The following is a 24,566-nucleotide window of genomic DNA, read 5'->3' as shown; positions in this document are numbered from 1 at the left end:
CTCTAGGAGTAGAGGGAACCAATTGCTCTTGGGCCAGTTGGGAGCTACTAGAGCTACTTGGCCTTTGAATGTCCTGAGTTTGTCTAAAACTTTCATGAGAAGGTTCACCGGAGGGAAGAGGTAAATCTTCTTCCATTTGTTCCAATCGAGGATCATTGCATCCGTAGCATATGCTAGAGGATCGAGGTTGGGTGCCATGTAACAGGGGAGTTTGTGGTTTGACTCCGTGGCGAAGAGGTCTACTTGAAGTCCGGGGACTTGTAGACTGATCCAATTGAATGAACTCCTGTCCAGTGTCCACTCCGATTCCAACGGAATGGAGCGAGATAGAGCGTCTGCTACTACGTTCTTGACCCCTGCCAGGTGACTGGCTGACAGGTGCCATTTGTTTTTGTTTGCCAGAGAGAAGATGGCTATCATGACGTGGTTCAAGTGGCTTGACTTGGATCCGCCCCTGTTGATGCAGTGTACTACTACTGCACTGTCCAGAACTAGTTTGAAATGTGAGTTTTTGGGCGGACGGAGTTGTTTCAGTGTGAGAAATACTGCCATGGCCTCCAGTACATTTATATGTAGCTGGCGGAATGTTAACGACCAAGTTCCTTGAACTTTTTCGTGCTGGGGGTATCCTCCCCACCCTGTTAGTGAGGCGTCCGTGTGGATCACTAATGATGGAGGAGGGAACTGTAGAGGAATTGCTTTTGAAAGATTCTTTGTCTGTCCAGGGGCGGAGACGTTTCTGTAAGATCGCCGGGATAGAAGCTAGTTTGTCCCGTGATCTGCAATTCGCTTTTGAGCGCCTTACTCTGTTTATATCTTTGAGTTTGGCTCTGAGCAGAACGTCTGTGACTGATGCAAACTGGAGTGAGCCCAGGATCCTCTCCTGGCACCTCTGGGATGTTTGTTGTTGTTTGAGAAATTGTTTTGTAGCTCTTGCTATTTCTTTCCTTTTCAACGACGGAATTGATGGAGTGTGCGATTGCAAGTCCCATTGAAGGCCTGACCACTGGAATCGAGATTCCGGTGTTAGTCTGGACTTGGTTTTGTTTATTTGGAAACCTAAATGTTCCAGGAATTTGATCACTTTGACCGTTGCTTTCTTGCATTCTTTGGGGTTCTTTGCCCAAATAAGCCAATCGTCCAGATAAGCCACTAGCATTATTCCGTGTTTCCTTAGCTCTTGCACTACTGCTTCCGCCAATTTGGTGAAGATCCTGGGGGCTATGTTGATCCCGAATGGCATTACTTTAAAGGAGTAGGATCTGTTGCCTAGTTTGAAGCCTAGGAACGGACGGAAGTGTCTGGCTATGGGAACACGATAGTAGGCATCTGTAAGGTCTATAGAGGTTGTGACGGCCCCACGGGGAAGTAAGGTCCGTACCTGCGAAACGGTCAGCATCCTGAACTTGTCGCAATGAATGTATAAGTTCAGATGGGACAAGTCTAAGATGATTCTTCGGTTTTCCGAGTCTTTCTTTGGCACGCTGAACAAGCGTCCTTGAAATTTTAAATTGTTGACTCTTGAGACTACTCCTTTGAGAAGGAGGTCTTGGGTATACTCTACCAATTCCGTTGTTGGTGCTTGATAGAATCTGTTGGTTGGAGGAGGGCCCTCTAGCCAACTCCAACCTAGGCCTTTGGTCACTATACTCTGAGCCCAAGGGCTGAACCCCCACCGCTGGCAGAAGAGGTACAGCCTCCCTCCTACCTTGGGACTCTCACTGCTGGTTTGCCGAGGGGCGGCCACCTCTTGCTCCTCGGAAACCTCTTCCTCTGTTTGCAGCCCTGCCGGACCCTCTGAATCGAGAGGCACCTCTTGCTCTGCTACCTCTCGCGAACCTGTTGAAAGCCTGAAAGTTCTGGCTTTCATAGTTGGAGTTGTAGGCTGGAGAGACAGCAAAGGAAGTAGAGGGTTGGGGTTGCTGGGACTGAGGGGTCAGGACAAGGTATTGTTGTTGACCCTTCGACGATGGTTGCCTTTGTGATGCTGGGACTGCCTGAACCAACGTCTGCTGAGAAGGCTGGAAGGGAGAGAACTTTCTTGGTTTCTTCTTGATCCTTTGGTTAGGACCAGAAGATTCCTGTCTCCGCTTTGCTACCAGTCCCCACCTGACTTTGAGGCACTGGTTGACCTTTGAAGCCTCATGAAGGACTTCTGCTACCACTGGTGCTGGAAAGAGGTCCGTTCCCCAAATTGAGGAAGCTATCAGCTTGTTCGGTTCATGGCGGATAGTAGCTTCCGCCAGAACGTGCTTCCTACAATTCCTCCTGGCTATGAGGAAGTCGTAAAGGTCACACTGCATGGTGTGCAGCAGACCTTTAGCCAAAACCTTAAACAACGGCTCTTGTTGGTATACAAGAGCCGTCATCTCCGCCATAGTCATGGAGGAAAGGGATCTCGCGAGCCTAGTCCGGGCGTCGTACTCCGTCTGGATGAGGGAGTCCGACAACCTGGGAAGCCTCTCACTAAAGAGAGTGGTGGCACAGTCCGCCTTGAGTTTTCCTACTGAGAAAGTAGGAACTGCCCCCTCGAAGTACGTCTCGGAGCCTGGGACTAGGAGAGAGGTGGGTTCCGTCTACCGTAGTTGAGGCAGGGGCTCGTCTTTCAGGGCAGCCTGAAAGGTTGCTTCCACTACCTTAAGGGTAAGTGGTAGCGGAGTCCCTTCCACCGGAGTGAAAATGGTGAAGGGACTTCTAAAGGCTGTGATGCGGGTATTTTCACACCCCCATTCCTCCAGACTTCTCATTAGAGTCTGCTGTGCCTGTTCCCTCGGAAGGATAACTGTTTCCTTGGGAACTTTGTCCTCTCTCTACTCATTGCTGCTTCGTTAGCCGGACGTAGCCAATGAATGGGGGTTGAAGGTCCCTGGGGTGGAACTCGAAGTCCTCCCGCCTTCGAGTTCCTATGCCTTCGATGGTCAACATTCCGTTGACAAACGGGGCATACGAAGCAATCCTCCAAGGGTTGGCCGCCTTGAATTCCGGCAGTTGGCTGGAATCTGGCATTGGAAGAGGAGAAGGTGGCACAGCTAGGGGGGAACCTACAGCGATCGAGGTTTGAATCCCGGCGATGGCATTCTCCTGAGCAGCCAGCCGTTCCGCCAGCGATTGGATCGACTGGTCGGAAGACGTAACAGAACTGGAGAGCTGGGAGAGCACCGAGCCGACCTTGCTATCTACCAAGGCCCCTACGATCACTCCCACCTGCTCCAGAATGTTGGCCAAAAAGGATTCGGGATCGAAAGGAGGGACTTGAGCCCGATCCTTACAGGATTTACGTTTGGGGGACCTCAACGCAGACGAAGAGGCCTCCCTTGACCTAACTGTTCCGGGGTGGTGAGCCGGAGTTACAGCGTCTGCCAAGATGACCGATTTCTTGGGGAGAGACTTCTTAAGTTTCTCCTCGGTCGACTTAGCCTTGGGGATCACTGAAGCAGCCTTAGGACGGACAGACTGCTGGTCTTCAGTGAAGCCCCGGAAAGAAGTAGAAGTAGAAGGATCAGTGGAAGGTGATGGAGAAAGGGAACTCAGGAAAGGGCCCTGAGAACCCACAGAAGCTGCCCCTACTACACCCTTACCTGTACCCATGGAGTCTATAGCCATGGGTTCGACGTCGAGGTTCATTGCCGCGACGTCTTCTGCTACGTCCTCTGGAAAATCCCCGTCCTGAAGGGAGATCATGACTTGGAGATCGGCCAGCAAAGGGGCGGCTACTATCGAGTCCACCACTGATCCTTTCTTGGCTCCGGGGAATACCAGGTCTGCCATGTCCTGGGTAAGGATGTAGGGGCGGCCCTTCGAGTTCCGGCCAAATCCCCCTACCCATGCTTTGAGAGTAGTCAAAGCCTCCTTCTTCTCCTCATCAGAACCCTGTAAGAAAGGTCTAGAGTTAGGGAAAGGATAGGGGAGAAATGTCTGTTGTGTTGAGACTATATGAATATGTGTCCCATATGTGAAAAGTATATAATAATAACAAGTATTCCAGGTGATGAATGAATGAAGATAGTGCTAAGAAAACTTACTACTAGTGAGGCATCGCCTACTAGCAAGTAGCAGGTTTGGCAGGTTTCATGGTGCCAAACTAGAAAATCTTCCACCTTTACTGCACATCCTGCATGGGAGCGGCAAACTATATGGCCGCACGGGTCTTGGAGGATGGCATTGCATCCAATCTCCTGGCAGCACAACATCTGTAAGTCAAAGGATACATGAGTACCAATGACAACCTCCGGTGGTATAATTATGCAAAATATCCGTGGGTGCCGGAGTAGGACCGACGGATAGTGTTCTACGTATAAATGGCATGCAAAAGAATGCCGGAGTAGGCTCTAAGGCTCGCTCCGTATGAATATTACGTAGAAAAGTTACGAGGGGGGAAGAAAGTCTCTGCCTCCGCCTAGGCTCACTTGTTATGGGTAAAATAAACTCCGTAGGGCCTGGAGTTCTCCGTGTGGCCCGGAGTTAAGAATATTGAGTGAGCAATGTCAAACTTCTGATGAAGCGAGGGATAGGACAAGAGGCAGAAATAAAAAAAACCCCGGAGTAACGCAAAAAGTTCTAAAATAAAGTAAAAGAAAAACCCATCATATCAGTAAGTGCTCGTGTGAACTATCCTAGGTGGTTAGGCACCCAGTAGTCCCCTCCCCCCTCTCTTATGTCCAGTAGCGGCGGAGTGACACCTGCCGGACTGAACTGGGGGGGGAAGGGTAGGGAAGAACGTGGGGTAGGGGAACTTTCCCACCTGAGTGACCAGTTAAGGACGGAGGAAGTAGGGGGAGAAGGTCCCGAGCTCCCGAGACACATGATGAATGAGAACACCAGTAGGGGGGAGCTCCCCACCAGCCCCATGAGTCACCCCCTCTCATGCAGACTCGGACGCTAGCTGTGAGAAACGAGTCATCACCCATCAGCGTGGGTGGCAATGTATGGAGGGGGGAATGGAGGGGACGGGTGGAGGACCCCGTAACCGGGTGGCTCACCGCGATCGACCAGTGGTCTTCCCAGCCAGGTGATAAACACGAGGTGGGGAAGAGCCGTCGGAACAACATCAATATCACTGATATATATAGGATTACTTATAATAAAATTAAATCAATCAAAATAAATAAAAATAAAGCGATATCTTAAAGCTAGGCTAACACGGGGAACACGATAAACTAGGCAATCAGAAAGAATAGGCTAATCGCCGATCCGAAGAAAGGGGTATGTTAGCCTAATCTAACCTCTAGTTCAAGAAAACGCGGGGCAGGCTAATCACCAATCGACAATTGGGGTATGAAAGCCTAACCTAACGGTAAAAATAGTGATAACAGGGTAGGTTAATCGCCATACCGAAGCATGGTGTATGTTAGCCCAACGTAGTACCAACTTATAAGATTAAACGGTAATCAGGAACTAGAGTAGGTAAGAGGGAACATCAGATTAAATAAATTATATGACTCTCAAAACCATGACTGATAAAAAACTCCTAACAACGTAAGGTGTAGCTAGGCTAAGGTCCGAACCGTGCGGTCAGAGCGCGCCCCGTGAAGGCCTAACTAATAAGCTAACTGCATAAAAGATATAGAGACTATGTGTAAGTAACTATATCAACAGTACTGTGAAAAGGGAAATCCCTAACGGTATGGGAGACCGAAAGAGAGAACCCGTACCGCCATGCGGTCGAGGGCATACGGGGCCGATAAGGCTCCGAACATATAAAAAACACGAAGATCATCATAAAATGAGATCAGTAACCCCAAACAGTACTTAACTTAGAAGCAGAAGCTGAAGACATCTTGAGAAATCCTTGGTAAATCCAATAAAAGCGATTGCACAGCACAAGAAAAAAGCAACGTGTGGCGGCAATGTGTGCTATCAAAGGAATGATGTCACAGGCGTCGGAGGCGCTCACGGTAGTAGTAGAACCGGGAGCTGTAGCACGGCTCCTCCGTAGTTCGGGGTTTTGTCGAAGGAAGAAGCTAAATGGCAAGGGACCTCTGGTAGTGATTCCACTCGCTCCTTACTATACCGACATTTCTATTAGAGGTGAGCGAGCCATTTATCTTGGCATTATATTGTTTCTTTTTTCTCTAAAATGAATAGCAATATTTATTCCTAAGAAATAGTATCAAAGGAACCATTTCACAGGGCGACACAGGTTAAGCCCAGAAATGCAGTTTATATAGTTTTTAATGCACCCAAAGCATTAAAAGTAAGGTTTTCTTAGGATTTTTTATGATGTTCCGGCTTACGACAATTTTCGGGTTACAACGCGTCTCAAGAACGGAACCCCCGTCGTAACCCGGGGACTGCCTGTATACTACTTTGTTTTCATTCTTTTCAAAATTATGTTTTTTGTGTTCCTTGCTCAGAAATATTATAAACTTTAGTTTGTAATCTGTCTTTTGTCATTCAGAATGTAACCAGTCAATTCCCTTTATTAAACAAAACTTTGTTTTAGAAGATGTATGCATTTTCAACACTCAACACTCCTCACACCAAGTAAAGTGAGGTAATACTAAGCATGTTTAATTGTTTGTGATTCAGTTTTTTGTTGGTGGTCATAGGTAGACTTTTATGATACATATATGAGACTAATTCTTAAGAACAGTCTGTTAATTGCTAGTGTGTTTATAATTCATTTGTGTAACCTTTCCATGAGCTAATTTTTATTTATTTGTTCCGAGGTAGGGAAATTATCAAGTTTCAGTAGGAATTGAAATAATTTGATCTTTGTGACTTTATTGTAGTTTAATGTAACAGTCATAATTGAACCTAAGGGATGAAGGTTTTTGTGTATAAATCTTAGGTTGTCATAAGATTTACTTCTGCTCAATATTGCTAGCTAATAAAAGTTTCCATTTAAACAATATTAATTTAAGCTATTAAAGGAAAAGGGGTTATGGACAAAAAAGAATTAAATTAGAAATCAGATTACTGTTACCTTATTAGCTGTCTTTGATATGTGACATTAGATTGCCAAGTAAACTGATTATAAACTGAGAAACTAAGCAGTAACATGAACAAAGTTAATTATTTGGTACTAAGTACCGTATATAGAAATGTTTATTCAGGACCAGAAGAACATTTAGTGTTGAGATGCATTGTGTGTCTATCTCTGGAGACATCTTGCTAAAGGAAAACAAAAAATACTAAGACTAATATATTTAGGGATTACTTGAATGTTAATAGTAGTGATGTTGGGAGTAGATTCTGAAGAAATTATGCCTAGATAAGGAGTTCTGGAATAGGTAAAAAATATAAATATTGGGTGGAAGCGATGCTAATTTTCAGTGTTGGAGATAAATAGCTGTAGGGTAAAGCAAGGAAAGAATTAATTTTTTATTTACTTCATAGATTTAATAGGTTGTCTGTAGGCTTGTTAGCCTGATCTTCATTTTTTGGTTAAGGATTAAGAAATATAGTATAGGATAAATCTTATCAGGTGTTATCTTACAAATAATAAATTAGTCAAAGTAAATCAGAAGAGCCCATGATCAGTATATTCAGTGTTGTAAAGTCCTGTGGCAGTATGTGAAATTAACAACTGGACATTTATTTTTTTATTTTTGTACAGGAGACAGATATGGAGCAGTGGCTAAGTTGTCGGGAGTCCATGCAGAACTTTGACAAAGCCACTTTCCTCTCTGACCAGCCAGAAGCACATCTTCCATTTTTATCTCGCTTTATTGAGTCACAAATGTTCACAACTCTTGTTGACAATAAGATTCTTTCCAATTGGGGAAAGCACGATACGAATCTCCGGATCTTTGATTTACGCATTAGATTACTCAGGTATGTTTCTTATTTTATATCAGGTTTCAGTAAAATTGTTCAATTTTGACATTTGTTCAATTATCTTTTCTATAAGTTAGATTTGACAGCCAAAATTTCAGCTTCACTCTGCCGGTACTGTTGATAATCTCAGTAGCACATTGATTGATGTGTGGCATCTCTTGTACAGGCAGTCCCTGGATATTGGCAGGGGTTCCGTTCCCAAGAGGGTGCCGATAAGCAAAAACCGCCATTAACCAAAACTTGGCAATTTATGGCGCCAATAACCAGTTATCGGCACCATAAGCACAACTATGGCGCCGATAACTAGAACTTGGCCTGTTATGGCGGGATGGTGCCATAAATCACCGATTTTATGGCGCTTGACGAGTGCCATAAAACCAGATTGCCAATAACCAAGTCCACCAATAACTGGGGACTGCCTGTATTTAAAAGGCATATACTATTTCCTGGTATAGCAGCATTTCACTGTCTTTTATTTGATTCAGTAAAATATCAGAAAAATGAATTGGTACTACATATTAATAATTTAAGATCTGCAGTATTTAAAAAAAGCATTATATAATATTAACAATTTAAGAACTGTAGTATTTAAAAAAAGCATTATATAATAGCTACTTTGATATGAAGATACCATTATATCTTGATAAATTATGTAGCCCCTTATCATTTAGGCAGCAACACTGCAGTAATGTATGTGTTTATACGGTAGTTTGTATTTGTTCTTAGAGGGATACAACTATTGCCCTTCATATATGGAGTATCCTTCAGTGCAAGCTGGAATAGCCATTTAATCTTGGTAAACAATTTACTAGTCAATGTGGTGGAGGTGTTAGTGAATGTGAGGAGAGGTTGGTTACCCACACTTCTCATGCTATCCATTCCTTTCCTTCATCAGTTGCCATAAGAAGAGGACACATCTGCTGTCTCTTCCCTGTTTGATTATCGAATTTTGGTAGAGTATGTACCATGATATCATTGTTTCTTTTACCTTGTACCTTGCCATGTGCACTGTTTAATTACTTCTTGTTTCCTGTGTCTTTTGACCTTGTTTGTCTCATTTATAGAAAATAACCACAGCTAATGCCATTGTAGAGAGAGTGAGCAGCCATGATTGATATCTCTCATATTTATAAACCCACATACATTTCATATTACTTGCAGAAGAAGGGAATGTACTCATAGCCCTCTGTGTTGAGTGTTCCTCTTGGACTTCACTTCAGTGGGAGAAGTATGGCAGTGGTATAACTTTCTTGCTTTTGGCTACTCTTCTTCTTCTTCCTACCACTGGCTCATCCTCTTGTGGAAGGGATATGTCACCCATTAACAACCCTGTTCTATCCTTTATTTCAGGATGAGGATGCTAGAGAATTATCTTCATTAACTACCTTTGAAAATTGTGGCTATTTTTAAATATTTCAGATACTCCGTCTTTTGCTGTATTCCTGGTTTCCTTCATAAGACAAAAGCCTAACCAACCATCTACTTACCGTACTTGCCTTTGTCTTGCTACAAGTGATCCCCCCAATGGCTGTGGTGATACTTGTAGCTGAGGAAGCTGTCGTCGTGACCTCTCTTCCCCCTACCTTAACCACCTCCCCATAGGGAAAGTCGACTAATGATTCAGACAAGACGGTGAGAAGGAAGAAGTGTCTCGTTGTTCTTCCTCTTCATCTCCCACCTGGCCATCTTCGTTTATTACTTCTTTGGCTTCTTTTTCTTTCTCCTTGCCCTTAGACTGTCATCCTCGGTGTATGAATATAAAAGGGAGGAAGCCCTTGAATAAGAGGGAAGAGGGAGAAATTGAAGCAGAATTCTTCCTCTAAGCAAGAGAACAGAGGCAAAGTTTGCCTTTGGGTGAACATTGTACTTATGGCAAGGATATTGCTTTGATGCATGCCCACTTGGACATAAAACGAGACTCTTTGTTAGTACAGCATAGAGCAAGAAGGTGGTGTCTGGGAACATCCTTTCATTCCAACTTTGTGAGGTTATCAAGCAAGAGTATGGCCTTCATTCCAGCTTGAGAGCACACACAGTTATGGGGGTGGGACCTTCTCTTACCTTTCAGAAGAAATCTTCAGTGTTTCAGTGATGAGAGCAGGAGTCAAGCATAGTCAGACTAACTTTTCTTCATTCTGCCTGAGGAAGGTCAACCACAAGTTGCTGGACGCATTCTCCTTGGGACAGATGGTAGTGTTCAATGAGTCATGTCATTACGTACAGGGTCCCAACTGGGCACCCCGCATCTCATCCAAGTATGTAAGCTTGGTATGTCCCTGGATGAAGTATGAAGACTGATTGAGGAATGAATGGTTATCCTTTAGTATTCTTTTCCCTTCACAAGCATGTCTGGGCTGAAGTATGTGTCTGGTATATTTAGCTTAGAAAGTAATATCCTCTGTACTTTCTCTTTTAATAAGGGGAGGAAGGATACAGTAGAGGTTCTCTGAACCTATTATCTATGAATAGTCAGGAGAGAGCTGCATGTAACTTCCAAATCCTGCCTGAGTTGCCTTGGTTCTCCAAAGTCATTGTTCCTACCTGATTTCCCTCTCATTTTGGGGGATCTCAGGCACATGGCCTTACCTCTCTGGTCTTCTTTCCACTGGAATGGTAGGAGGTCATGGCAATCACAACCCTCCCTTCCACAGGCAACAGGGGCTTGACATTTCCAGGTGAAATTCAGCTTTTCTCTTCTTTTGGACTACCCTGCCTTCTAAAGGAAAGTATTATATATGAATGGCAATGGTTGTATTCATATAGGGACTAAGAGGAAATTTTTTGAAGAAATTCATATTTTTCTTCAAACCACAGCCTTTCATATAGGTTGCATCCATCTCAGCCACCCTCTTTTGTCCCTGTGACTGAAGGAAAGAATAGAATAGTGAGCATGAGGAAAGCTTGTTTAACCCCCTCCGCCCTCCATCTTCACCATTTTAACTACTTTGTTAATAAGATTCAGTGACCTATCCAACTTGTGCTGAAGGATACTCCATATAATATGAAAGGGTCTGGTTTGTATACCTGGGAAAAATACTTATTGCTTAACTTTAATTTTTTTTTTTTTACAGGGAACGATATGATGATAGTTTAGTTCGTACACCTTCGTATGAGCCTTGCACTACCATAAGAGAAACTGAGCAAATCCTAGAGAAAAGATTATCGCATATTGATTATCGAGCTCCTGCTCCACAGCCAATGGATCCACAGGCAGAATCCTGCACTCAGTTTAATCCTGGCCATTTTCCTTTACTGGATAGAATAGCACTTAATAAAGAACCTCATAAGTAAGTACTGTACTGTAAATATAAATGACTTAATGAAGAACTTCACAAATACTTTATAGAATTAGAAAATTGGTGCTTGAAAATTCAACAGTCCGTTATTTGTTTCATGTACTCAACCTGTGCATTTCTTTGTTTGCATCCAATCACAGCAAAAAACGAAGTAGTCATGCATGGAGGCGGAGAGAAAGACAAGAACGACACTTGGAGCATACAGGTTTGACAAGTGATCAACGAGATAGGGTTATGCATGATGTCAAAGCAAAACTACAGCCAAAGTTAGCAGATATGTCACCTGCACACATGGCACAAACTAACTGGAAGTTTGTGGAACAGCTTTTGAGAGTATGTAACATTTTTAAATGTGTATGAGTTGTAGTCATGTTATGTGCAAAAGAAATGTGTATTTATAAGGTCTTTGTCATAAAAGTAAAGCATTTTATCTACAATTTATTTTTTTACTGTAATATTGTATTTATTGTTTTTAGGAGTGTAAAACTAGAACCAAACGAATGTTAGTAGAGAAAATGGGATCTGAAGCAGTGGAGCTTGGTCATGGAGAAGGAAGTTTAGTGGGAGTAGAGGAAAATACACTAATAGCATCTTTATGTGATCTTCTTGAGCGTGTGTGGGCTCATGGACTTCAAAGTAAACAGGTGAGTACTTTTAAGGTTATCTAGTACTGGGAAAGGTAGTATTTTTGTTCCTTTAGCCAACAATACTGTATGTTATTTTAATCCCAGTAAATTATTGGATTTTACTTGCTTTCCTCTTATTAGGCCTTACTCACTGTGAACTGAGAACAGTACTTTGCAGCAACCATTAGGGTTCTGTTTGCATTGTCGTATGACATATATTTTTATTTTTTCCCCATGGTCATTGTCCACCCAACTGTCTAACTTATTTAATGTTGCTTTGCATCAGTTTCCATTCCAATTCTTTTAAGGATCCTGTTATGATAATTGGTCTGATTAAAAGTTTTTGGAATAGTATAGTCTTCATCTTATGTCACATTATAGATCTTTTTGAGTATTTAATTCAATTTTTTTTCTCAATAGGGTAAATCTGCCTTGTGGTCTCATCTGCTCAACTACCAAGAGTTGGAAGAGTGCAGTGACTCATCCAAACCTATAAATCCTAACTTTTTATCTCCAGGTATGTATATATTAATGCTATTTCTGAACATACCACATTGTCACTTTGCTTTTGACTGTACTTTTGCTCTCAGTCCATGCTTGTCTGGATGTGTTTAAGCTCCAGTCTTTCTTGGATGATGATATCCAAGATTTTTCACTGGGTGTTTTATTCAGAATAGTGTGTTTACACGTTTGCTGAATGTTGGTCCCTTTCCTATAATTACATGATCTGAACTACTGAAGTGCACTCATACAGTTTTTAATTAGGTTAGCATTCGGGTTTTTTTTTTATTATTGAAGGTTTAGGTAAGATTTTGGTTGGTGTGTTATATGTCAGTGTTTTTTTCATGTTATGCTTTATGTATTTAGGTGTACAGCACCCCCTATTTTGTTCTCCAGTCTACCTTTATCTCAAAATTTTACTGTCTTTTTAAAATTATGTCAAGTTTTATGACTTCAATCTGTAATTTGAGTCCATGCAATGTAAAAACCTCTTAATATACTCATGCTACACTGCTTGGTATACACTGCCTTGTATTGTGTGGCATTAATCAGGAGTGTTATTGATTGATGGGTGAAATCCTACATCACCCTTCTAATTTAGTATGCATCAGTAGATGGAGTCCTCTAGCATACTACTTTGTGAATGTCCATAATTACCCTTGGCACCATATGACAAAAAAGTTGTTTGTGTCAGTCTTCAGTGCCTGTCTGTTGAGTTTTATTCATTTTTTGGATAGAGTTAAGACTGTTAGACTTAGTTTTTAAAGTTACAATGGTAAAGTTGTGAGATGCATTTGGTATTCATTTTGAATTTCACTTTGTTCCCATGCTTGCTGTATGCAGTACAGTACAGTACACTTCCTTGATGTAAGGCAGTGGTACCCAGCAATAGCATCCATTCAATTTTGCTCGTCTCTGTAACGATTACACAAATGAAAGTGAACAACTGCAAACGTAAACAAAAAATACTGTGGTGCCATAATTGTTCACTATTATTTTTTTTTAGTTTCTCATCATTTCTGACATATGCCCATGTGGGTCTCATCCTCGGCCTTTTGTTTCATAAAAAAATATACTTGAATCATGATAAATAACATTGCTTGTACAATTTTATTTCAGTATTTTACTGTGTTTGGAAAAGCTGCCAACAGAGCAGATATAAACCTGCATGTATTGTCATTTTGACAGGTTTAGATTTGCCTATATACATATCTGAATTGTTACTTTTATTTTTCTTCCATACTAGCCTTTTGTCAACTTTCACTTATTATCCATTTTCAAGATAACAAGGCTATATTTTGATAATGAAAAAACTCACACACCCATTTATCTTGATTGGTTCTTGATACTAACTTTATCTCCAGTCAGACAGGACTGCTGAATAGCTGTGACATTGGAGAAACAAATCCTTAGTTATGTATGGGTACATATATTTAAAAATAAATCTCTGCAGATGGCTTTTGGGAGTCTGTTTGATTCTCTTTTGAAGATGTGACATTGCCTTTATTCTAAGTGTCAACTTGGCATGAATACAGTAAGACATTTTTACATTTTATGGACCCATTTTGTTTTAAATGATTGAAATATTTTATGTTCCATAAGTTAAAACCTGATCTTATGGGAATGCCATTCCCCATGTTTTTTCCCTCTTATTTTTTATTGCTCCAGCTTGCCAAGACATTAATTACTTTTGGGATGTATATGTGTAGGGGGCACCTGATAGTGAGAGATATTCATATGAGAGGAAGACTCAAGATTTCTTTCACTAACTGATTGGTAATCAGTGGACCCCCAGTTTTCGCATTCTCAATATTCACAGATTTCTATATGGACCATATCTACCCATTATTGTTCGTACGCGAACAAACCTTCGGTCTTAACAATAGGATAATTTCTAGCGCCTAGCTGGATCCGGTTAAAAGCAGATGAAAGCAAGGAATCTTGTGATATTGATATCTGGCAACGCATGTGTAGATCGGGTGAAGAGTGGTCAAAGTATGAGTCTATCTTCTTGTTAAGACTGAAGGTTTGTTTGCATATGACAAATGACAAATTTTTTAAGACAATTTGTATTTTTCATAGCTACAAACCCGAGGTCTTAACATTATACTGCCCGTCTCTAGCCACCCCTCTGTTTGTTAAGACATCCTGAGTTGGGAAAGATTGACGCACTCTTCATCCAATATACGCATCCGTTGCCAGATATCACAAAATTCCTTGCTTTCATCTGCTATTTAACCGGATCCAGTTAGGTACTAGGAATTATCCTATTGTTAAGACCTCAGGTTTGTACCTATAAAAAATACAAATTGTCTCAGAAAATTTGTCATTTTGTAGGAATTTTGCATATTCACAGTTTATTTCTATGAAAAATATCCACAAATTCCTGGTTTTTTCAATCAATTTAACCATAAAATGCACTTTTTGTGATAAAACTGTTAAAAAAACCAGGTATATAAACATTTTTTTGTGGGTTTTTCTTGAGTTTCAACTAACAAAATAGGCAGTGTTAAGTGTTATTATAGGGGTTTGAACTATTTCCGGGGCGGTTTGGTAGGCATCCCCCACGAATATGGGGGAAACACTATTCTTGGCTAATACTGACTTGCACACTTATAACAAAATTGTAACAACATATTTCTTTTGGAAAATAGAAATTCTTAAAAATTTCAGTATCAAAATCTCACCATCTTTTAACATTTCATTACAATTTTATAACTTAGGTTCTAGGTTAGAGTTGGTACTGTATTTTCCCCATGAAGTGGGATTGAGTCATATTACTGCATAAATTACTTGAGTGTTTTGTGTGGAGTGGGAACATTGACTAACCATTTAAAATTTCCACTTGTATTCTTCATGGGATATCATAGTGTCCTCTAAGAATAGGACTTGTATCCTCTCAAAAATTCAATTTAAAAAAATATTTCAGTATATTAGGAGTAGTCTTTTTTTCTTAAAGGTTTCTTCAGATTGATAATGAATGATTCTTTTATATATTTTTAAATAACTTCCAAACCATGCTCTCTTTTGCTTTGATACACCCAAACTCAGAATTAGTTTTATAAGCATATGTTTTCATAGTAATTGGAGAATCCTTTATGAAAGGAAGAATTGCTCATTAGATTTTAATTGCCATCAAACTGGAATTTAGGTGTATTTTATAGTGTGGCCAGATTTTATTGTACTTTATTTTTATTAGATCAAGAATAATATCAAATTGCACACATTCTCCTAGTAATTGACAGAACAGTAGTTACAAATAACCACAATAGTTTATTACGCAAGTGTATTAATTAATGTTCATGAACAGTGCATACATTTTCCAGTTCAGAAACACTCTAGCTTTAGACACACTAACCCTCCTCCATTTTCTTTTGGTCAAGCAGCCATGGCCTGGTGTATTCTGAGGAAACGCATTGATTGTATGTTTTGGTCTCAACTAACTTTCAGTATTACATTTTAAAATTTTAGCCAGTTGTTTTTAAGCATGATTAAAAGTAGTACAGTAATTGGACACATTTTGGAGGTCTTAGTTTCTCTCTTTGTCAGCTTTTGTATTCCTTGTTCATTGCTCTTTGCATCATAGCTGTAGAATACATTCTCAAAACTTTTATCTCATTTAAACTGTAGAAAGATGTCATGGTTTTCATGTTAGTTTTCTTGTTCTGTTGTTACCTATTGCTGCATTACAATTTTCTCCTTTATTTATTCAGATTTTTAGGTTGTGAGTACTGTATAAAAAAGGCTGAAGCAATTTTAGTGTTTGTGATAGTTGCACCATAAGTTACTGTATGGGATTTGTCTTTATGAATATTTTGTTCACTGATGTGTCCTAAAGTAGTACTACAAGATAGATACTGTACAGGAATACCCAAATGCATGCAGTATTCTAATTACAGAAGGTTATCCATTGTCATAGACTTTTCCATTAAAAATAGCATATTCCAAAGTTTGACTTGATGTTTATTTAGTTCCATTAAAAATAGCATATTCCAAAGTTTGACTTGATGTTTATTTAGTGGTTTTCAGGTATGTAATTTCTAATTTCTTTGCAATCAGTGCACTATGTTATCTGGGTATTCTTGTACTGATGATAAAGCATGGCAATATTAAGGTATGTGATTTATGTTCATGGCTTTGATTTTGGTTTGGTGCAGTCATGTCCTTTTACAAACTTTATTGTATGTTGAGCTAGTGTTATGCTAAGCTTGTCTTCCAGCTTGTCTTCTGGCTTACTGTTGGATCACCTTATCCAGTGCACTTTTCATATCAATTCAGTTTGGCAGCAAATACTTTCCAGTATTCCTGATAACGTAACAAAGGCTAAGTGGTGTGTGAGGGATGTTAAGAATTGCTTGCCATTATTTTTCAGTTCCTCACAACACCGCACCAAAGATTAGCAGTTTATCACCTTTGTCGGAGATGCTCATGTCCTTAAAAATGGGTAACATTAGTGGCCTTGGGTCTCTGGCCTCTCAGTTAGCAAATAATTTTGGTAAGTGGTTGTTGTGTTTAAAAAGGAAACATACTTTTTCTGCATGCATATTTCTAATTAAAGCCATTTCAGCGGATAGTCTTACTTTGCTTTTCATCTGAGTGGATATGCATCTTATGTTTTACGAATGAAGCCGTCATTGGGATTTATTGTACAGTACTATACAATGATTCTTGGAGCTTCATGCTGTTTGTTAACACATCTGAGGTGCTGATTTTCCAATATTGTTGTTCATGTGTTTATATATAATCACATGTATATCCATGCAGTTTAGTTAGATTAGGTAATTTTCCCAAGTTTGTTTGCTTGTTGTTATAATGGTAAAGTAAAATCTAGGTCTGACCTTAAAGCAAATCTCCTTGCATGTGAGTTTTCATCAAATTGAGGCTTTGTTGGTTTTTATTCATTGGATAATTTAGTTTACATGGGCTTGCCATTCTTAGGTATTTTTGTTCAGTTCATAAGGAATTGGGATTTTGAGCGTTACCAAATATGTTCAGGGTTATATGGATAATAGAAACATCTTTGGACTAAAGAGTTGGATGGAAATGTTGTGTATTGAAAGATTATTTGTTCATAAATGTCTTTTTGCACTGTAACATCAAATCTTGTCAAATATTTGTTGCATGATTTTACTGATGTGTACCAGTTATGAACAGGACTTGACTCATGCTTCATATTTTCAGATCTCTCTACTATGGCATTAGAAACAGAAAGTGCACCAGCCTCTCCTACCAAGTCTCCTAGCAATACCAATAGTCTCCGTAAAAAGTCCCTTCAGGAGCGCTGGCCTAGTGACCGTAGCATTGAAAAACGATCAAAACAGTCTGAATCTGGCGTCCCTTCATTACGTCCACTTCCTATATCAGTTACTTTTGATATGCGTAATGTTCTTGCAATGACTGAGATAAAGACTCATATTGGGTATGCAAGGGCATGGGTGAGGTTATCCTTAGAGAAGAAGGTTTTATCCAAACATTTGACTTCACTCCTCAGTGATTCTGAACTCTTACGTAATCTATACAAACGTTATGCTTTCCTTAGATGTGATGATGAAAAAGAGCAGTTCCTCTCTTATTTATTGTCTCTGAATGCAGTTGATTACTTCTGTTATACCAACACTTATACTTCAACAAGTAAGTAGTACATGGTTGAGCTCATGTGGTTGAGTGACCACAGTTGTCGTGTCATACCTGTCATACCTTGTAGATACATTGTCCATGTTATATTTTAGAATTTTTTCTTCTTAATGTTTTTGCCAATTTCTATATTATTGCAGTAGTGCCATACAGAGTTGTGATATTCCCATCGCGAAAATCAAGTGGGGCTTCCACATCAGCTAATGCCTGGGTCAGCCTCGGTGGTACTATAGGTCAGACAAATAATATTCCAGTACCAAGAGGACAAGTAGAACTAGTCTTTCAGGTAAAGTAGAATCCTCAATAATGACTTTCTATGCTCTTGGAAAAAAATTGTACTCTGTTATAAATTATAAAAGTTTTAAATAGATCATTCACATCAATGCAAGATGCATACGTATAGGGATTGGTGGAGGGGCTTGTTCTTAAATGAGAACTTGAATGGGAACAGGGAAAATTTAGATATGTGAGAAGATTATAAGTTCTTGCTAGCACAGCCTAGCATTTTTACTTCCCATTCACAAAAAATTACCCCTCAGACAAAAAATGCAATCATACTGGTGATGTCTTAGTTATCCGTTACACCCCACCATCCCATCACAAAATAAAAGTGCTTATTCATTGTTTGAAGGTTTTTTATTACTTTTAATAAGAGTAATCCATGCAAAGAGTAAGGCATACAACAAAATGAGGAAAAAATGTTGAAAAGGGAAAGGAAAAAGAAGAAACCAATGCAGAATCATTAACTCAGGTATAATTCTACTAATAGAGGGTAGTTTGAGAAATCTTTTTAATGTATTGAGGCATGAGAAGGCTGCCAGTTCTCACAAAGTTGCTACAAGTACATTCGTTAGTAAATTTAAGGTGTATGGAGAGCCTGAGGGTTTTATTCCCCAACAAGGGCTCAACTGTGATAAGCCAAGCTTCCTTTGGAAGAAAATGCAAAAGAGGGCTACTTACTTAAGGGGACAAGTATTTGCTGGGACACAAGTCAGTGAAGTGAAAAGTAAATGAAATATTATGTGAAGGGTGAATAGGAAAGCTTGGGCAATGGTACCTTAAGGGGAATTGTGGAATGGTACCTTAAGGGGAATTGTGGAAGTCAGTATGTAGATGATGAAAGGGAGATAGGGATGGGCTTGACATGTTCTTTTCAACACCTTAGGGAGGACAGAGAAAGACTTAGCTCCATTAGGTGTAAAGCAAAGTCACACTGACAATGGATTTCAGTTGACCTTTCATCTGCTCCAGACTTCGTTGTAAAGCATCTTGTAGGTTCACAGGATTGCTTCACTTCACCAAATGCCACATCTTTCTTTAATCCATGCTAGGGCTTTGAAAACTGCCTCCTCTACTTAGGGATGTGTTTGTGTATTTATGAAAGACAAAAAATTTCAGAAACAATAATTCCAGATTGTTTATTTGCAAGAAGGATTAAGAGGCAGGTTACCAAGAACATCATCTCCTTGGTCATGCATGTCATTTCAAAAGTGCAAAGGACTTCTCGCAGAAGGATGCCACTCACATCAAGGTTTAGGCCTAGAATTTAGAGCACTGGCCATTTTCCTTATTGGACAATCTGAGTTATCCAACAGGTTTAATGGTTGGCACCTGGGGTGTTTGATAATTTTTGCTAGTTTTCACTTAAATCTTAATCATGGATTTCTGAATTTGTTTTCATTAGGTCAGAGCCTCATAGCAGTTAAGATTATTCCTCCTTCATTTGCGGGACATAGGATCAGGAGAAAAATTATTGTCTGTACTATTTTAGTCTCCCTTTGGACATCCTGCTAGGCAGAAAGATTTTGAGTTTAATTGTATGCCAAGCTTGAGGCATGTAAGCTGTTATCTGTGTTTCTTCAGGTAGTCCCTGCCCATTCATTGAAATCTTACTTGATTCTAGAGTTGTGAATTTCTAGATGCTTCCTGTCTGGTATTTTCTGGCCAGGGTTAGCTGCTTGGGCACCTCTCATGAAAATTGCTATTCAGCCTAAGAAGTTACAGTTTTGTCTTGAAAAAATATGATGTAATAAGAAAGCTATAGAAAGGTGGCATTCACTAATCTGACACCATAGGGCTTTAAGTCATGGAGGATTAGTGAAAACTCCTTATTACAATAGGACTGTCTCTGGAACAATAGCAGATATCCTCATCATACCTCAAAATTGTCATAAGTCAAAGTGGTGATATTCAGTAATGTAAAAATTGTAATAAGTTAAGGTGTTGTACTACCATTCAGTACAAGAACAGTATAACAAAGTATCCAGTGCTTTATATGCTGTAGGCCTGTACGTATATGTTCAACCGAGGTCTATTTACAGTATTTCAAGGTATCCTTATTAAAGACTTATACTTGCCTCCTTATTGTATAACCTAGTACATATTATTACAAATTTTTCCAACAAAAATTAAGGTTAATTCAAAGTACAGTACTACAGGTCTTCCCATACAAATGTAGGAAAGAGTACCATCATAGCAAATGAATGAGTTCTCTTTTGTTTTATACAGAAATTTATATTAGATGGCCAGTGCTTTGTGCATTTTGTGAAAATACAGTATAATGTGAATGAAAATACTTCATCTATCATTTACATGTAAGTTTTGCAATGACCTGTGGGTGGAAATTCTTCATATAAGAAAGATTTTAATAAAGGGATTTTGATGAAGGAAAAATCTATTTCTGGGCAATGACCTGTGTCGCCCAGTGAAATGGTTCCTTTAGCACTCATTTCTAAGGTATAAGTATTGCTACAAATACCAGAGAAAAAGCTATATGGTAGTGCCAGAGTGTCCTGGCTCGCTCACCTTTATTCAAGGTGTCGGTATGGTATCTGGGGCGAGTGAAACCACTACCAGAGGTCTCTCGCCATTTAGTCTCTTCCTTCCTCAATATCCCTAGTCTACAGAGGAGCCATTCTAGGCCCCCTACTACTACCACTAGCGCCTTTGTTTACCATTCCTGTAGATAGCACCCAAGCTTGGGCCAGACAGGGTGTGGAAGTAAAGGGTGGGTTTCACTGGGTGACACAGGTCATTGCCCAGAAATAGATTTTTCCTTCGTCAAAATCCTTTTTCTGGGCTCAGCCTGTGTCGCTCCGTGAAATAGTAACAGAGAATTGGCCCCACCAGCTTGGAAAGTTAGTGTAGATAAATTACTGTAAGGAAATTGAAACTTGAATAACATTAAATACTATTTAATATTAGTTATTTAATACTAAAAGTAAACAATAAAATTCCTTAACTTATGAGAGTTTTGATGATCCTGAACTCTAAAACTTATCTACTAAATAGGGTTGAATAACCCAACAAATAATCTTAACTAATCACACACCAATGAACAGGAATTTAATTACACAATAGAGACCCAGATACAAGTATATACAATCCAAATCATCATGATACATAGAAAGTGCAATCCAAGGTAAAGTATGTAAGCCAGTAACAACCGAGCTAAGGTCAAGAATGCTAGCGAGGCAGGTAGGAGAGAGATATATGTAAAGAGAGACATGGGCTAATTAACTACTTACTACTGTTCTAAGCAGTGTCAGGGGAAACTGTGTTTCCAGCTGCCACTGCTGGGAATTTAAGGGCTTCTAACGACTTTAGGTAGTGGCGTTTAAATACTGTCTGGGACTTCCAGCGTGTGTACTTCTTGAGATCGTCAAAATTCATGTGTTGAAAATAATTAATTGAGGTGGCTACTGCCCTAATATCATGTGTTCGTGGAAATGATTCTGGGTTAGCCTGCTTTATAAAGTACAGAATCTGTTGTCTGATTCCTTTTAGGGAAATAGTACCACCTTTTTCCCTAATAAACAAAGGGCCTGAAGATTTCGAGGCAGTTCTGCTCAAATATGCTCTTAGGGAATTAACTGGACATAAGGATGGGTCCTGAGGAAGTGGGATAATCTTCCATGGAGCCCACCTATCCTGTGGGTCCTCATTTTTAGCCAAAAATTGACGATCTGGTAAGAGTAGTAATTCTCCTGAAGGGAGGAACTCAATATGTTCTGGTTCCCTAGAGAGAGCCGACAGTTCAGAAATTCTGGCTTCTGAGGCTAGACTTATTAGGAATAACGTTTTCCTTAGGAGCGTTATATAATCACATGATTCGTGATCAGTGTCATAAGCTAGTTTAAGGACATCATTTAGGAACCAGGAGACTGTTCTGGGTGTCTCTGTTGGTCTAAGTCTAGCACAAGCCCTTGGGATAGACGAAAAATAAGAATCTGTCAGATCAATGTTAAATACAAATTGGAAGATTTTCTTAAGTGCCGATTCGGTTGTAGTAATCGTACTTGCTGCTAGATCTTTTTCGAACAAGGTTCTAAAAAAGATTATTGCCAGATTTGTGGTCATGGTTTGTGCATTTGAGTCCCTTAAAAATACAGCCAGTTTCTTTACTGCTGAGTCATATTGATGCAGGGTTGATTCTCGTTTATTAGATTCTAGGAACCGGATGTTCCGAGGATCAATGTTGGCATCTTTCTGTGCTGCAAACTTCATGAAGTCCATAAAGTTAGGGCTTTCTGAATTTCTGAGGAAACGGACACAGTCCGCGTTTGTACCAACTGCGTCAGTATGAGATTGGGAATCCGTTGGGGCCGGAGTCCCAATTCCACAAGTAGAGGGAACCAATTGCTCTTGGGCCAGTTGGGGGCCACTTGTGCAATGTGACCTTTGAAAGTCCTGAGCTTGTTCAGGACCTTCAGAAGTAGATTCACTGGAGGGAAGAGGTAAATTCTCTTCCAGATATTCCAATCTATAGCCATAGCATCCGTGGCGTAAGCCAGAGGGTCCAGGTTGGGTGCCAAGTAACAAGGAAGTTTGTGGTTCGACTCTGTGGTGAAAAGATCCACTTGCAGCCTGGGCACCTGTTGACAGATCCATTTGAATGATTCCCTGTCCAGAGTCCACTCCCATTCCAGCGGGGTGGATCGTGACAGGGCGTCCGCCACCACGTTTCTCACTCCCGCTAGGTGGTTGGCTGAAAGGTGCTATTTGTTCTTGTCTGCTAGGGCAGATATGGCTATCATCACATGGTTCACATGGCTCGATTTGGAGCCACCCCTGTTTATGCAGTGAACCACCACTGCATTGTCTAATACCAGCTTGATATGGATTTTCTTGGCTGGTAGAAGTCTTTTCAGGGTTAGAAACACTGCCATCGCTTCCAGTACATTGATATGTAGCTGGCGGAATGACATTGACCAGGTTCCCTGTACTTTCTTGTATTGAGAGTACCCTCCCCAGCCGCTTAATGAGGCGTCTGTGTGAATCACTAGAGCCGGCGGAGGAAACTGTAAGGGTATTGTCTTTGACAGACTCTTGATTTCTGTCCAGGGGCGGAGTCTCTTGCGTAAGATCGCTGGGATGGGGGAAATTTTGTCCTGGGATCTTTGGTTTGCTTTTGAGCCCCAAACCCGGTTTATACCCTTTAGTTTGGCTTTCAGTAGAACGTCCATCACTGATGCAAACTGGAGTGATCTTAGGATTCTCTCCTGGTTCCTCCGGGACGTCTGTTTGTTCTTGAGAAATTGTCTTGTGGCCTTGGCTATTTCTCTTCTTTTCGCCAGCGGAATTGATAGCGTATGAGTCTAAACCCCACTGGATTCCTAGCCACTGGAAGCGTGACTCCGGAGTCAGCCGGGACTTGGTCCTGTTTATCTGGAAACCTAAGTGTTCCAGAAACTTTATTACTTTGACCATTGCCTTGCGGCATTCTTCGACATCTGTGGCCCATATGAGCCAATCGTCCAGATAGGCTACTAACATTATTCCCTGAGTCCTTAATTCCTGGACTACTGTTTCCGCTAATTTTGTAAATATTCTGGGCGCTATGTTGAGCCCGAATGGCATTACTTTGAAGGAATAAGCCTTCTTTCCTAGTCTGAAGCCTAGGAATGGGCGGAAGTGTCTCGCTATCGGGATATGATAGTAGGCATCTGTAAGATCTATAGAGGTGGTGACGGCCCCCCGGGAAGTAAGGTCCGCACCTGCGAAACGGTCAGTATTCGGAACTTGTTGCAGTGAATGAATGAGTTCAGATGGGACAAGTCTAGAATTATTCTTAGTTTGTTCGAGTCTTTCTTTGGCACTCGTGACACTACCCTTTTCTGAAGAAGTTCTTGGGTATACTCTACCAGTTCCGCTGTCGGTTTTTGGTAAAAGGCGTTGGATGGAGGAGGACCTTGAAGCCAACTCCAACCCAGACCCTTGGTCACAATACTCTGCCCAGTTGCTGAACCCCTACCGATGTCGGTAGAGGTACAGCCTCCCTCCTACCTGGGGATTCTCACTGGTTGGCCGATGGTCGGCCACCACGTGCTCCCCGGAAGCCTTTGCCTCGGTTGGAGACTCTTCCGCCGTTTCTGTGACGGGAGGGTCCTCTGGCACGGCTGCCTCTGGCGAACCTGTTGAACCCTTGAAACGTTTGAGTCTCAAAGGTTGCATTATAGGCCGGAGAGAGAGCAAAGGAGGTTGAAGCCTGAGCCTGTTATGACGGTTGGGTCAATAGCACAAACTGCTGTTGCGGATGTGCTTTTGATGTCGACGGTTGCGGTACTTGGGACACCGGAACTGCCTGTACCAAAGTCTGCTGTTGGGGGGCTTGGAAGGGCTGGAACTTCCTCCGCCTCTTTTTTCCTTTTGGATTCGTTCTGGTGGACTCGGGTTTCCTTTTGGGAATGAGTCCCCAACGAATCTTTAGACTTTGGTTGACCCTTGAAGC

The 24,566-nt window shown here is 40.8% G+C and overlaps 1 protein-coding gene across 5 annotated transcripts in view; it reads left to right on the top strand.

Moving 5' to 3' along the window:
• The window catches only part of LOC135223655 (DENN domain-containing protein 5B-like), a 263,276-nt gene that overhangs the window by 194,384 nt on the left and 44,326 nt on the right, over window positions 1–24,566 (top strand). For 3 of the 5 annotated variants that reach the window (XM_064262308.1, XM_064262307.1, XM_064262312.1), the window contains exons 11-18: window positions 7,559–7,776; window positions 10,851–11,066; window positions 11,216–11,408; window positions 11,552–11,719; window positions 12,122–12,218; window positions 16,575–16,697; window positions 17,384–17,833; window positions 17,977–18,122. In XM_064262308.1, coding sequence (XP_064118378.1) covers window positions 7,559–7,776; window positions 10,851–11,066; window positions 11,216–11,408; window positions 11,552–11,719; window positions 12,122–12,218; window positions 16,575–16,697; window positions 17,384–17,833; window positions 17,977–18,122 — 1,611 coding nt within the window. Of the gene's footprint in view, window positions 1–7,558; window positions 7,777–10,850; window positions 11,067–11,215; window positions 11,409–11,551; window positions 11,720–12,121; window positions 12,219–15,588; window positions 15,625–16,574; window positions 16,698–17,383; window positions 17,834–17,976; window positions 18,123–24,566 lie in introns of all 5 variants that reach the window. The other 2 variants (XM_064262310.1, XM_064262311.1) reach the window with 2 other exon arrangements.

This window comes from Macrobrachium nipponense, chromosome 10 (genome assembly GCF_015104395.2).
Source record: "Macrobrachium nipponense isolate FS-2020 chromosome 10, ASM1510439v2, whole genome shotgun sequence".
In the NCBI taxonomy this organism is placed as follows: domain Eukaryota; kingdom Metazoa; phylum Arthropoda; class Malacostraca; order Decapoda; family Palaemonidae; genus Macrobrachium; species Macrobrachium nipponense.
This window is presented reverse-complemented; position numbering and strand designations above follow the sequence as displayed.